Source organism: Cyprinodon tularosa, unplaced genomic scaffold (assembly GCF_016077235.1).
Source record: "Cyprinodon tularosa strain WSP-4 unplaced genomic scaffold, ASM1607723v1 ctg16, whole genome shotgun sequence".
Taxonomy (NCBI): domain Eukaryota; kingdom Metazoa; phylum Chordata; class Actinopteri; order Cyprinodontiformes; family Cyprinodontidae; genus Cyprinodon; species Cyprinodon tularosa.
Genome location: NW_024038437.1, coordinates 619,025 through 635,379, shown reverse-complemented (window position 1 = coordinate 635,379; position 16,355 = coordinate 619,025). Strand labels below are relative to the sequence as shown.

Here is a 16,355-nt window from a genome sequence, read left to right as displayed (position 1 = left end):
CCTACTTCAACAATACTCCTAAATAGATTGCCCTACTTTTGCAACTTAAAGGTATAGTGGAGGATGTTCCACTTGCACCACCCTGTACCCACTCCCAAGAGGCAACCTCTATTAAAAGCGTGCAAGAGCGTGCACTAGCCCATTTCTCCTTGTGCATGCTATGTTTAAAAGTTGCTGTTTGCATCGCTCATACAAGCTTACTTTCCAAAAGAAGAGTTGCAATTTTTCCACTATGTCGGACTCACCACCCTTAAGTGAAAATAGGGGCGAGCACATAGGACGGCCTTACGGAAACATATGACCAGAATGATTGACAATTAGAATAACCACTTATTTTCATGATCCACCTGGAAAAAGGACATCCTCCACTATACTTTTAAGATTAGAAGGGGGTTTTTGTCAACTCATAGTTGCCCAAATTTGTCGAGGACGATCTATTATTTCCGGTTGGATCATCTAAATAAGTGGTCCTGCTGATTGTCAATCATTATGGTGATATGTTTACATAAGGCCGTGCCATTAGCTATCTTTTTCTGAGCATGCACACTTTCAAGCATATATCTGTGGTGAGCTATGATTTCAGACAGTCATTGAAACTCACCTTTCTTACTGCAGTTTTTGGAAAATGGCCGTGGGTCGTAAGAGAAAAAGTGTCTACGAAGTGTATGAGAAGAAAAGAAAGGCCTCAGAAGAGGCAGATACATCCCAGAATGCTTTGCGTGGACAGCAAAGTATGGACATGCACAAGGAGAAAGGAGCTTGTGCATGATCTTGCACGTGCATAATTTTTTTAATTGGAGAGGGCGGGTCTTTTAAAAAAATTTCTCCACAATACCTTTAAGGAAGCTGCTAATGAGGGACCAAGACAATATTCTTGATTTTTTTTATTCAGTAATTTATTTTTAAAACCTTTATTATTAGCTTTGAGTATTTTATATAGAGATTCTACAATCGCTCTCTTCTCTGGCCATCAGATACTTTCATGTCTTCGGTCTGATTTTCAAAAATTAAACAGACTACATTAAAATATTAACTGCTTTTTAAAGTATTAACAGAAAAAAAATTATGAAAGTTGTGAATTGATTGTTTGATTTCAGCCTCTGACCGACTAGTTGGCTCCCCTTTCATTTTACCATACACAAATTAGCAACAAGTCTTTTTTTGAATAAACTACAACCGGTAGCTCTTAAACGGTAAAGGCTGTCTCTCAAAGTCATGACATTGATCATTTTACATTTACATCATTGCAGAAAAAAAAATAGAAACAAAAATAAAAGGTAGAGGACAGCATTTCTTTCTTCTTAGTTAAGATTCAGAAATTTTCAATACGAAAGCCTAAATGATTTTGCGCCACCACAGTGTATTTGCATGTCCCCAGCCAGTCTGGGACCTGTTTACTTGAGCTGGTGGGTGGGGCCTTTTATCTGCAGTCATCCCCATGGTTAGACTCTCAGAGATGTGTCTGCCTGGTGACACACCTGTGTTTACAGTTTACAAAGCATGTAAACAGCGACTAGCGTGTGTGTGTCTGTCTGTCTACCCACTCAGACATCATATACCTTAGCAGCCTTTGTAATGAGTGGCTTTACCTGGTAAGACGCCAACTGTGAGACTTGTCATTATATCTCTCACTACCCTGTCATTGTGATGGCACCACTTTACAGCAGCACAAACTCGCTGGCTCCACTTGTTTAGCATGTTCATCTTGCACTAAAATAACCAGTTCATATTCTGTCTTTGTAATGAAATGTTTTAGATTCGCCAGATGGACCGGAAAATGGACTCAGTCCTGCGGATTCTGACGGAGCAGTTTCCGCCAAAGCCGGACCTGACGTCAAAGCCATCCATTCGTAGGGTGACCATCCAGAAGCGCATGGGCACCAGCATCGACGAGGCACCCTGATAAAGCAGTGACGTAAAACGCTAGGACTTTACGTTAACAGCCTAGCCCCCTCGAGGGAGTCTGTCTTCCAAACCAACCTCCTTTTTTTTTTTTCTGTGAACTTTACACCCATAAGAAAAAAATTATTAAAAAACTAACCCATATGAGAGGAAAACAGCCTCTGTCAGGGAGGAGTACCTTATTGTCTGGACTTCTGATGGCTTCTTGATGGGTATTTTTTTGTTACTTGTTTCCTCTGCACTGGTATTTTGCAGCACACAGCTCAGGCAGCAACATGTTCTATGAATTTATTTCACCACATTAGCCTCATAATCACACTTCTCTATGATGATAATTTATGTGTTGCCTGTCACTGAGCAGCATTCCTCTGTTCCAAATATCTTTCCAAAGCTAAATAACCCCTAATGAAGCTGTAATGCAATTAATGCACTCTGGTTTCCTAATGACATTCAGAGAAAAAAGAAAAGTTGTAAATCCACACCAGCCAATGCATTCCTCAGATCTGTCAGATTATCTTGGCTCAACTCAGACCTACGGAACAGAGTTAGCTTTACGAACACATATCCATGCAGCCTAACTGTACTTAGATTTGTGTGCTTTGTTTGTAGTAACTGAGAAACATTTAGACAGGAAAAAGGATAATCATATGTTGGTTTTGTCCTTCTCCTGAGTAAGAAATAACTGGCAGAACTGACTAAAATGGACTGTGGCAGCAATTTAATTCAATTTACTATTGTTTAATACTTTAAGAATTGAATTATACCCTTAGTCATGTTAAAGGGATAATTAATGGGGTTTTTTAAGGTGAAATTCTCTAAGGGTTTCTGAAATTGATTCTTTCCTTACATGTGAAAAGAGGCTGTATGTTCATTGTATTCATAGAAATCCTCAGTGGTGGAAAGCTTGTTAGATGGTGATGATTTCAGAAACTTAATATGCCTCAAACCAGAACCGTTTTTTCTTCATTTTATGGGATATTATTTTTCACAAGAACTCTTTATTGCTGTTTTTCTGCCCAAAACTACTGAGTAAATACACAAACTTACATTGCATGAGATCGATAGCTTGCCAGGTTTGCTAATCCCAAGTCCCAAGTTGGATGTATCATAAACTATGAGTCCTGGAAAGCTATTAGATTGTTCTATTTTGGCTACATTTACACCTATGGTCTTGATTCCAATTTATTATTTGGCATGGTTGTTTAATATTTGGCATGGTTTATATGCAACACGCCATCAGACTGATTGGCTCACATACGCAGGAGAAGAATGTAGCAGCACACAGCAGCACACCTTGTTTACAGAACTTATAATGGATGCCAGAATCCATTTCTTTTTCATTATTATGCTGTTAGGCAACGGGAGCAAACAACATTATGACAACATTATAAGAAGATGAAGAAATGTAAGAAAAACAGAGTATTACTATTTACTATGGAATGTTGTGGAGCAGCTGCTGCATCTATAGAGAAGTCTATGTGGATGTGTAGCTTTGGGTAATGAGGTAGTGAGTCAGATAAAAATTCTACAGAACTGCTCCGAATAAGGACGACTTGAAAACCGTCAGATATGCATCTAGTGTGAATTTCTCCTCAGATGTAACCAGCTCTCTTATTGGTTAGACTGCCACACCTGATTCACAGAATAACCAATAAGAGGGCTGGTTATGTCTGAGCAGCAACTGTGATTGGTTTAACTGGTTTTCAGTCTGCTCAGGGACCAGAAGGGTCATGAAAGAGGTGAATGGAGAGGGACAAGGAAAAAGAAAATGGGAAAAGTGATTTAAAAATCAAAGTTGAAGAAAATGGAATAAGGAATTATCTTTTTAAACTTCTGATTAGAAAATTTATTTTGAATCTGATTTATGAATTTTGCTTTTTAAATCTTCATTTATAAATAGGATTTGAAAAAATGGATTTGAAAATACATTTTTGAATTCCAGTATCTAATGATGGAATACAAAAATACAAATACAAAATTGTAATTCCTCTTTCAAATTAAAGTTAAAAAGTAAAATCAGAAAATGCTTCTCAAATTGCATGATTTAAAATTTACATTTGAAATGTTTTCTTTTTCAGTGACTCTCCAGGTCCTCCATACTCATTTGTCTACAGTATGAACGTATAGCCTTTGATTCCTTTCCAAAAACTCTTACAGCAGGGGAGACTGTTAATATTATCAATGATGGTGTTTTATTAAGTGAACATAAACAAAAGGACATTTAAAAAAGATCCAGCTAAAGCTAAGTTGTCTAAATTAGCTATGACAGAGATTCCTTTTGGATTCCTGTCTTTACAGTCTTCAGATTTTTTTTTTCTTTTCTACAAACTTACAGCAGTATGATGAATTTTATTGCCAAAAGTAATTGCTCTTTGATTAAAATAATTGAAATCAGTGTTCCCAATAATTTTTATAGCCATGGGTACATAAAAACATGGTACATAGGCATTGAAAATACTTCTATAAACCTTAATGAATGAATGGATTAGGAGCCCAGTGAACTGATTGTGATACCCTGATAGGATGCCATCTGGGCAGTAAGGCTTGTCTTCAAATCCCGTCCATCCATCTGCTCCCTCTTATTCCATCAGGGTCACGGTGGGGCCAGTGCCTATCTCCGGCAGTCAATGGGCGAAAGGCGGGGTACACCTTGGATAGGTCGCCAGTCTGTCACATGGCAACACAGAGACACACAAAGACACACAACCATGCACACACACACTCACACCTAAGGACGGTTTAAAGAGGTCAGTTAACCTAACAGTCATGTTTTTCGGCTGTGGGAGGAAGACGGAGTACCCGGAGAGAACCTACAAATGCACGGGCAGAACATCCAAACTCCATTAAGTAAGGAATTGAACTGAGAATCAGTGTGTCCTACACACTGCCGCACTGTGCAGCCCATTGTCTTCAAATCCCCTCCCTAAATTATTCACGATCATCTTACAGTGGTATGACAAAGTGGGAGCAATTGAGAATGAAATTAACTCAGCCACAAAAATAAAAGACCACACAAACCGATAGAACGTAGGTGAAGGATGCTGATGTCCATAGAGAACAGGGGTTGACAACTTTCTGCAGAGTCAAATATTACAGACCGGTAAACTTGTGTGGCCTTTCACTCAACAAAGTGCGTAAAGAGCTTAATGGTATGGTTTTCAAAAGCCGAGTAGATGCATCCATGCATATATCACTAAGTGGAATGCAATTTGTCAGAAGCAATGCCTCCACTGGACTCTAGAGCAAAGGAGACATGTTCTCAGGAGTAAACTGCCCCTTTCCATCTGACAATCTGATGGACCAATCTGGGTTTTGCAGGTTATGCTGTGGGGTTGCTTTTCAGGAGCGACACTTGGCCCATCAGTTCCAGTGAACGGATCTGAATTCTTAGTCATCCAGAGAGATTTTGGACAAGTCCTTTATCTAGCTTTGCTGAAACAGTTTGGAGACGGTGTAGATACCTGATCTGACCACCTGAGTAGATCTTGTACCTACAATGGTCCTATCCTCCTCCAGCATGACACGGTCAGAAGAACAAGGTCCATAAAGATATAGATAAATGAACCTAGTGTGGATGAGGTTTACTGGCCTGCACAAAGAGCAAACCTCAACACCTCTGGGATAAATAAGAGCAGACTGAGAGCCAGGCTTTCCTGTCTAATGTCAGTTTATGACTCCTAAAATGTCAGAAAGAAATGTCAGAAATTCCCAAAAAAACACAAACCTTGCTGACAGCTTTCCCAGTAGATTTGAAGCTGTTATAGCTGCTGATGGTGGATCATCATCAGAAACAACCCTAAGTTTTGAAACAGAGTTTTACTGAAGTTTTATGGGAGTTGAGTGAAAACTTTTGGCAATATACTTAGGAGTTTCTTTTGAAGTGACAAACTGACAGAGGCTCAGTTAAGAAATCCTGGACTATTAGAAACAGTAGGCCCTCTTTATATATAGAAACAGCTTTTTTTCGTTTCTATATTTTTCGTTTCGTTTCTTTTTTGGGGCTGTATTTTGGGAATATGGTTGCCCTTTCATTAAAATATTTTTTGGGTAAAATCCATAAGAAATCTTTTTTATGTCCATTGCATTGTGTTTTAAATAATGTATTGTTCTGCTTGTGGGAATCTTTGAATTACAAGTCAGGAAAATCAAGTACAACATCTGGGATTTTAAAAAGACCTCCCGGAAAATTCAGGAGACCCTGGTCAACACTGAGATCAGATTAGGTATGGCTGTTTCACTTATAAAAAAAAAAAAAGACTAAATCGTTTATTAGAACTTGTCACATAAAACCATCAGAAAAACAAACACTCTCTAGAATCTGTATTTCATTTTGCTGTTTAAAAGAGTTCAGCTGAGGGCCCCAAAAAACACAGACGAGCTGGTTATTACGAGACAGACGTATTACCCGGACTCTTTTAAGATGTAATGTTGTGAGACTGAAAACTCAGATCATAAGGGCCTTTAGTGTATTTTTTTATTTGCTTAATTTTTGTTCAGATTGGAATCCTGCCTGATCAAAGCACTGGGAAAGAAATGATAACGACTCATATTTTATGCTGCTGGATCATAAACCTAATGTAGGTAGAACTTTAACGTTCAAAAAGATGAAAAAGAAGCTAACTAGACAAGATATTACATATAACCGTGCATACAGAGATGTTGCAGCAGGAATTACTCTTGTTCTATGCAAACAGCTGGACTGGGCAAGGGAACAACACTGCTGTTCACAACAAACATCTGACAAAAACTTCTACCATAACAGCCTTTTATTCATTGGATCCTGCAGACCCTCTTTATTTAAAACATGTCAGTTCCACGCAGTGGTTCACTATCATGAAGACATCTTCAGAAGGCTGATGGGAGCGTTGCTACCTGTGGAGACAGGTAGCAACGCTCCCATCAGCCTTCTGGAAAACCTGAACAAATGTTTTAAATGATAGACAGGGACGGCAGCGCTCCTCTCTACTGACTCCTTGTTTGACATGTTTAGTTCTGCTTAAGCTTTTTATTTCCTGCTAGATCCAGACATAAATAACTGTTGTTCCTCAGTTTTAAGTATTGTCATCAGGGGGGTCTGTAAGTAGGATTACATTTTAAAAACATATACCCAGATTCATGTAATTGGAGCCAGTCAGATGTTAGGGATGAATGTTTGCTATAATTGAAAGTATGTCTATATTTTCATTTGAAAAAATTGCCATCTGCATCTTTTCGACTAAACTCTGTGTTCTTGGGCAAATGTCTGACTTATAGTATCTTTGATGAGGTTTTTTTTCTGTAAGACAGGTTAACAGATGCTGGGCACAAAGAGCACACATTTAAAACAATAATAAAAAGGCTCTCTTATTTTCATCCTTTGTTTTATCTGACTCTCATTTCAGATGTGTGTGGTGGAAAAAAAGAAAGTAGCTATTGTATGGAAGGCCTCCCATAATTATAGCATGCACATTCCTAAAAAGATGGATTCATACACGTGTATATAAAAGGGAAGCTGAAGAGGGTTTTTTTTCTCTGCACTAGTATGTATTTTTATATTTGCTGTGGTAAAAATTAATTTATCTTACATCATATAAACAGTTTGGATTTAAAGGCACTCTTGTTGCTTCTCTTGTACAGTTTTCTATGAGTTGTAAATAGAAACATTGCCTTATTGCACTGTATTTATTACTATGTGAAAAGATCAACCCAAGGATGTGTCCGCTTGTTGGATTTACATGAAATGCTGTAAGATTTCTGAAGACAAATGTATAAAAAATATCTTAAACACTATTAACACATTCCCTCTTTATTGTAGCTTCTCTGTAAAAAATAAAAAACCTTTTCAACATAAAGTGTTTTTCTCAGCTCATCTGTTGTATATACTGGTACTGGTTGGCAAAAGTTTTCAAACTACCGTGAACTTTTTTACATATAGAGTTCAAATTAAATTTTGTGCAACTGTGAATTGAAAGGCTTTCAAAATAATTTCCAAACTTCTGTATGCATTCAGCCATTTTCACTCAGATACCCTGAAATAAAACGTAGTGCAATCAGCTGCATTCCGAAGTCTTTTACTATGTGAGTAAATAGTTCACTTGGTTTAATACGGTTTGATCTCAGGATGAGTCCAGCCTTTCTGTGAAGGACTTGGATCATTTTCAAAGAACATGTGTGAACAAACAGCAACATGATGATCAAGAAACAGAGCAGACAAACCATGGGATTGGTGGAATTGGAATTTGTGAAGAAATATGAAGCAATATTAGACTGTAAAACAACATGACAAGGTTTAAATATGTTATGGAATGTTGACAAGCCCATAGTTGAAAAACGGAAAGTATGAAACAACTTTAGATATAAGGAAACAGAATATTGAAACTTTTAAGGTCATTCAATTGCAGCCCTAACCAAAGAAACAGCCATGAGGTATAGGTTAGCTATAAAAGAGATGCACACATCCACAGCTGAGGTAGCAGAATCTGTACAGTATACAGGACAACTATTAACTTTACACAAATAATGTATTAATTAAAGCCTTTGTTGAAATACTAACATTAGTAATCCTGTTTGCAGATTACTTTTGGCCTATAGGATAAGGGGAAATATGTGGAGGTTTACTAACTCAACAGTTCACCATGAACACATCCTCCCCGCAGTTAGGCATTGTGATGGGAGCATCATGGTGAGGGGATGCTCCTTAGCAAGGTAAAGGAAATCCTGGAGGAAAACCTGCTGAAGGCTACAAAAAAAAAATACTAGGATGGAGGTGCACTCTCGACTATTATTTTCCTATTCTAAGAGAAAGATTTACAATAGAAGTTTTTAATCCAAAGCATGTTCCTGTGTTTAGAGAGCTCCTTCAGTGACACACTACTGCGCCCTAAATGCACCAAGGAGCGTAATCACAGATCCTTCCTCCCAGCAGCTCTAAGACTCTGTAACCAATACTGTTCCCAAAAAGCTTAATAAGTTGCTACATTCATGCTGTATTTGCACAGTCTCTACCTTAGTCAGAAAAATAACATGCTGCTGTCATTTTGCAAATTTCTGATGTTGCCTCAATTTTTCACATATCCATTACTGTAAAAATGTCCATAGCTGTATGTTGGTTATTTGTTCTCCTGGTGCACAGTTTTATATAGTTGAAACACTTTACAGTACAGCATTTCATTTTATTGTTTTTCTTTTAACTTGTCACTATTATGTTATTTTTATACACTTTTCTAAGGTCCACATTTGTGTGACCATTTTTTCTATAATCTTTTTGCTGCTGTAAACACCAGAATTTCACCATTGTGGGACAATAATGGGATTTCTATTCTATTCTATTCTATTCTATTAAGTTATTCTGAGGAGAAGATTGGAAAGATATTTCGGTTTCTGTATATGCAAAGACATTAAAAGACACATTTCTATTGGTTGAACATTTTAAAACCATGTATTTTATTAAATTTATCCACTTCACTATCATGCAGAATGTTGTTGGTGGTCAATCATATAAAATCCCAATAAAAAACACAGATGATTTTGGATTTAAAGAGAAAAAAGGCGAAATCCTTCAAAAGATGTGAATTCTTTACAAGCCTCTGCAATTTGCTTCCATTACCAGTAAACCTTCTTTAAACTTTTGGAGCTGTTTCTTAACATTTTTACGTGAGACAACTCTAGAAAAAAAACTCAATCGCACCTTTCACCATGAGAGAGAAAAAGAAAGAGGTAATAACATGTTCCCCGCACAGACTAAAAACCTCAGTATTGAAATAGGCACGCAGAGGAAAGAGAATTTATCTCACATTACAGCTCAATTATATTTGCCTTCAAAAGCCAAAAAATACTGGGGATGCCGCCAGATCAGCATAGGCCGACACTGCAAGGGGGATAGAGGGGAGATGGATAGAAGAAGGGAGACAATAAGGGGTGCGCCAACAACAGCATGATGAGAGAAAGGAAGATATAGACATTTTTATTAGATCATTGAGATGGCAGGGCATGGTCTTCAGTGCATTTTGTTCCTCGTTTGGTCACTGCACGTGGATTTTGGCAGATAGGGAGAAAGAGGGGCCCTATTGCAAGACACTGCTGTGCGTGCCCGTTGTTCGCTTTCATCTCAACAGCAGACAGAGAGAAAACAGAGAGAGACTCCCACTTCAAAGACAGTTTGATCTGCACAAGGGTGCGACTTAAGAGAGGATCTGAGGCGGCGTTTAAAGGCAGAATATAAGGAGCATACTGTCACAGATTCTGGACATAGAAATTAAATATAGCCTGTGCATGCAGAATAGGAAGTCCACGGGATCATGAAACAGCAGGCTCCCGCAGCATCATTGATCATTCTCTCCACCTTTGATTCTGCTTGCTTGGTCACACAGAGAACAGAGCAGATTGTCATCTTGCTATCAAAAAGCTGTCTACTTTCACCAAGCTCTCAGAGACATACAGAGTGAGTGAGGTGTCTATAAATTTTACATCCAAACCAGTTAAGATACCCATCATCATAAACCTGCATGTGCATGAAAATATCGTCTACAGTTTGTTTTTGTTTCTTTGTGTGCTGGAAGCAATTGAAACAAAAGCTGATTTTGATTCTTTAAACCATTTTATCCACTTTCTAACATTATATTATATTTATTGTTTTCTTTTTGGGTCAGTTACAATCATCAAAGTTATTCCAATTTGCTAGATTTCAAGTTTTATATATATATATATATATATATATATATATATATATATATATATATATATATATATATATATATATATATATATTTATACAGGTGCTGGTCATAAAATTAGAATATCATGAAAAAGTAGATTGATTTCAGTAATTCCATTTAAAAAGTGAAACTTGTATATTATATTCATACATTACATACAAACTCATATATTTCAGATGTTTATTTTGTTTAATTTTGATGATTACAAATGACAACAAATGAAAATCTCAAATTCATCATATCAGAAAATTAGAATATTGTGAAAAGGTTCAAAATTGATGGCCCCTGGTGCCACACTCTAATCAGCTAATTAACTCAAACCACCTGCAAAAGCCTTTAAATGGTCTTTCAGTCTAGTTCTATAGGCTACACAATCATGGGGAAGACTGCTGACTTGACAGTTGTCCAAAAGACGACCATCGACACCTTGCACAAGGAGGGCAAGACACAAAAGGTCATCGCTAAAGAGGCTGGCTGTTCACAGAGCTCAGTGTCCAAGCACATTAATAGAGAGGCGAAGGGAAGGAAAAGATGTGGTCGAAAAAAGTGTACAAGCAAGAGAGATAACCGCACCCTGGAGAGGATTGTGAAACAAAACCCATTCAAAAATGTGGGGGAGATTCACAAAGAGTGGACTGCAGCTGGAGTGAGTGCTTCAAGAACCACCACACACAGACGTATGAAAGACATGGGTTTCTGCTGTCGCATTCCTTGTGTCAAGCCACTCTTGAACCACAGACAGCGTCAGAAGCGTCTTGCCTGGGCTAAAGAGAAACAGGACTGGACTGCTGGTGAGTGGTCCAAAGTCATGTTCTCTGATGAAAGTAAATTTTGCATTTCCTTTGGAAATCAAGGTCCCAGAGTCTGGAGGAAAAGAAGAGAGGCACTTCATCCACGTTGCTTGAAGTCCAGTGTAAAGTTTCCACAGTCAGTGATGGTTTGGGGTGCCATGTCATCTGCTGGTGTTGGTCCATTGTGTTTTCTGAGGCCCAGGGTCAACGCAGCCACATACCAGGAAGTTTTAGAGCACTTCATGCTTCCTGCAGCTGACCAACTTTTTGGAGATGCAGATTTCATTTTCCAACAGGACTTGGCACCTGCACACAGTGCCAAAGCTACCAGTACCTGGTTGAAGGACCATGGTATCCCTGTTCTTAATTGGCCAGCAAACTCTCCTGACCTTAACCCCATAGAAAATCTATGGGGTATTGTGAAGAAGAAGATGCAATACACCAGACCCAACAATTCAGAAGAGCTAAAAGCCACTATTAGAGCAACCTGGGCTATCATAACACCTGAGCAGTGCCACAGACTGATCGACTCCATGCCACGCCGCATTGCTGCAGTAATACAGGCCAAAGGAGGCCCAACTAAATACTGAGTGCTGTACATGCTCATACTTTTCATGTTCATACTTTTCAGTTGGCCAACATTTCTATAAATCCTTTGTTTTTATTGGTCTTCAGTAATATTCTAATTTTCTGATATGATGAATTTGAGATTTTCATTTGTTGTCATTTGTAATCATCAAAATTAAACAAAATAAACATCTGAAATATATGAGTTTGTATGTAATGTATGAATATAATATACAAGTTTCACTTTTTAAATGGAATTACTGAAATCAATCTACTTTTTCATGATATTCTAATTTTATGACCAGCACCTGTATATATATATATATATATATATATATATATATATATATATATATATATTATATATATACAGTACGTATATATATACGTATATATACGTAAATAGCCAAGCTCATTCTTATATCAGAGATCTGATTATTCCTTATGTTCCTAGTAGAGCACTTGGCTCTCAATCTGTGGGTTTACTAGTGGTTACTAGAATTTTTAAAGTAGAATGGGAGATAGATCTTTCAGTTATCAGACTCCCCTCTAATGTGGAATCAACTACCAGTTTTAGTCCGTGAGTCAGACACAATGTCTACTTTAAAGGCTTTACTTTTTGATAAATTTAGTGGCTCAAGTTATCTCAAATTATCTCTATAGTTTACTGCTATAGGCCTAGACTGCTGAAAGACATAGGGACCCCTTTTCATTATTCTGCTCAATACTATCTCTATTCTTTCATTCTGTAGTATTTGGTATCTGCTTTTATTGTCATGGTACTGTAGCTTCATCTGGTCTATTCCCATTTGGCTGTGACACCATCCTGTAGGGAAATATCAGCTGTGCCGCTGCCATCAACTGCTTCGACTATAGATGATAGAGTTTTTTTAGTGTTTACTCCTGTTTCAAATCTAGATATAGCTATGGGCTTATCCTTTGTTGTGACTCTACTGTGAGCTCTTATGCTTAACTGTTTCTTTCCCTGACGGAGCCACCTCAAGAGCTAGTTTACCATTGTTTTTTCAACATAGAAAGTATTTATAGATCAGTGCCTATGTTTCTTTTTTAGGCCGCTCACACAAAAGCCTTGTTCTGAAAGAGGTTTCTTTCTTTTAAAAATGTGTTGTCTTTCCAGTGTCATTGCATGCATGCTCAGTGTGAGAGATTGCTGTTGAGTCAATGACTCGATGGAAACAGCTGGTTTTCCTTAGATAGAAAACTTTGACCAAATCTGATTGAATAGATTATGTGTTGGGAATTATATGAATAAGTTTAATTGATCTGAAATGAATAAACTACCAAAATCTTAGAATAAGACTCATTAACTTTTGAGCTATTCTTAATAATTTTTTGTATATTTTAATTAGTTTTAAAACCAACCTGGTTTAATCTCACTCTTAAAGTCAGGCTTTGTTGGCCAAAGTAGAATATTTTTTAACCAAATCCAAACATTTAAAAATATCCTGTTGTGTCTGATTTTTGAACTTTTTAACTATATTAAAAATGTGCTGAGATGAAAAGTAAATTAATATTTGTGGCATATTAAGGACATGTGCCATTGTTGGACTAAGACATCAGCAATCACTTCAAAGACTAGATATCCTGCCTAAAATTCATTAAAAACAAAGCGCTACTCTTCAAAGCCGTGCGATGTGAGTGTGTCATAGCCGTCGTATGCTGCGGGTGTGGCTGCTTACCAGCTGGGGGGTGGGGTGGAAGGGTGCCTAGTGGCCACCTGTCTTGAGAAGTCTGGGCATGTCGAGGCCCAGCCGAGCTATATAAAACAGATATGCATCAACAGGTGGGCCTGTTTGCACACGTGTGTGCGTGTTTGTACTGTATCAATCTGGATCGTGTCAAACAATGTCAGCAGCAGCTGATACCAGCCAGTCTGTCAGGAGTTGTCCCTAAATAACCAGCAGTTGCCTTTTAGGACAGTTGCTGAGCTCCTAATTTCTCCCCGACTCCCCTATTTAAAAATATCTGGCATTCTGATTTTGGCTCCTGAGTACAATATAAACTACTCTGATTAGAGCTATCATATTATATATCTCACATATTTGGTTTCATTGAGGTGTGAATGTGCTACATGAACAATCCTATTTAAAGTACAAGGGTTAAAGGATAAAACATTAGTGCAGAAACCAAAGTGGAAAGTCATTGTTTAATAAAGCACTTCTCAAATTTCCTGGTTATAGTCTGTTTTTGATTAGATTGATTAGACTCCTTGAAGGTTTCCACCCTTGTTTCCCATCTCTAGCTCAAACTTAAATATGTTATATTTAGGCTTGATGTTAAATAGATATCCGCTGAGTAGTGTAAAATCATAAGATGTTAGGAAATTACTTTTAGTGTTTCTTTGTTTTACAGATCAAAATTAGAACATTCTTGCATGCTTTTGTATTTATTCCATTCTATTTTAGCCCTGGTGTGATGACTAGGGTGTTTGTGCTGCTTCACCACAGTCTCAATTCATCTGAATTCTTTAGGTTTTCCTCAAAGGGTGCTCAGTATTACAGTCTACCCCAACATCCAATTAAAACTAAGTAGCTTCTTTGCCTCTGTTGAAGAGAAGTATCCCCAAAAGAATGATGCTGCCATCACCCTGTTTGGAGGAATTCTATGTGTGTCTGCACAAAGCCAAACAACCATTCACACACTGACAGAAATGTTTTTTGACTGTAGGAGTACCCAGTGAGAATCCACACATACCCAGGGAGAACATCTAAACTCCATGGAGAGAACCCCAGGCCAGGATTTGAACCTGGAACCTTCCTGCTGCAAGGTAGCAGTGCTACCCCCTGCACCACTGAGCAGCCTGCTTTTCATCAACATAAGATTTTGTGAAAAGATAACACTCTGACACATTTAATTATGACACATATTTCATTTTTTTCTACATGGTTTGTTCTTTCCTTGGTCAGTTATTGATAAAGGCTACTTTTATGGAATCCCTAATAATACTTGTCCAGAAAACAGAGTCTCCCACATGAGGTGTGGATCCACATAGCTCCTCCACAGTTACCATGGTTCTGTTGCCGGCTTTGCTGATAAGTGCTCTAACTTTAAACCTCAGTTATCCAGCAAACTTCTGAGGCACCACGGGGTGCAAATACTTCTGAGAGGCACAGAAACCTGATATCAGTGTTTTTATGCTGGAGGTAATGCATTTCGTTTTAAAGTTATCTAACTATAAGTAGTATAACTATTTTCCTTTTCTGCATATTGCACCCATTGACCTCTCTTCTGTTTAGTTCGAGTGAGGCAACATCAACCTCTGGGATGATAAATATACCAGATGTCAAAAGGTTAGGTCTACCTCTTGCGACCTTTGGCCTGACAAGTTTTCCTTCAGGAATATGTCTGTGGTTCACCAGGCCCTGTGTCTGTCAGCGGCCAAGAACAGCAGCACAAACTGGCCCGGTTTGAGTCCAAAGCTCTGTCAGAGCCACTCGGCTTCACATCCTGGGCACTGCTGGGCAAACGAACCACACCTTGAACTGGCAGTGCTGAGAATGACCGCTGCTCACATGTTGCTTCGGCTGCTGCACATTTTAGGTCAGGAAGCACTTAGATTGGGGGGAAATAGAGGTTAAAAAAGCGTACTTACTGGAGGTTATGTTTCTGAAATAATCCACATACAGGGATCTGAAAAGTATTGTGCAAGCTGACAGATTTTTGTTCCATTTTTAGCTTTTTTAAACTTTTTAAATTTTAGATTATCAAACAAAATGTAACACAATACAAACCTAACCTGATTTTGAACAGGGAACTTTTTAACCGGCTTTTTCTTATTGTTTAATCCTAAAAACTGACCCTTAAGTGGAACCCTGTAGTTCCTTAGGTGTTGCTCTAGATTTTTTCATGTCTCCCTAAGCATTTTATGTCTGTTGAGCTAATTTGGGTTGACCAGCCGCTCACAGGAAAGATCACAAATCATCATTCCAGGTGTTGATGATAGGATGGTTTACTGGACACACAAACCCTTAGAAAATTGTTGTAACACCTTCCAGACGGAGGGATGTCAAAGACTTGGTCACTCATCTATTCTTGATCTTTAAGCCTACTTCATGGTGCCAAATAGGATCTATTTAAAACAGATTTGTTGATTTTACAGATCTAGTTGCTATCAGATCTCTGGGCTTCACTATAGGAAATGGAACTCAGGTTTTCATAAATGTATTTAATCCATTTTTATTATCCAACAATGAGGGGATTCCTTCATAGACACAGGTGTTTTGGCTATATCTGTTTACTCTCAACAAATGCATCTAAATAATGCGTTTTTTATAACCTGTGGTATCTTTGACAGTAGAATCTGTAATATTCTGTAGAGTGTAACAAAAACAGGAGGAATCTGCAAGGAGATAAATACTTTTTCACTGCACTGGATCGGCTA

At 38.0% G+C, this 16,355-nt stretch overlaps 1 protein-coding gene across 1 annotated transcript in view; it reads left to right on the top strand.

The window, feature by feature from the left end:
• kcnq1.2 (potassium voltage-gated channel, KQT-like subfamily, member 1.2) overlaps positions 1-3,666 on the top strand; it is a 312,827-nt gene extending 309,161 nt beyond the window's left edge. Inside the window, exon 20 of the mRNA XM_038280410.1 lies at positions 1,757-3,666. Coding sequence (XP_038136338.1) covers positions 1,757-1,903 — 147 coding nt within the window. The 3' untranslated portion in view covers positions 1,904-3,666. The remainder of the gene's footprint in view (positions 1-1,756) is intronic.
• Positions 3,667-16,355: the final 12,689 nt, after the last annotated feature.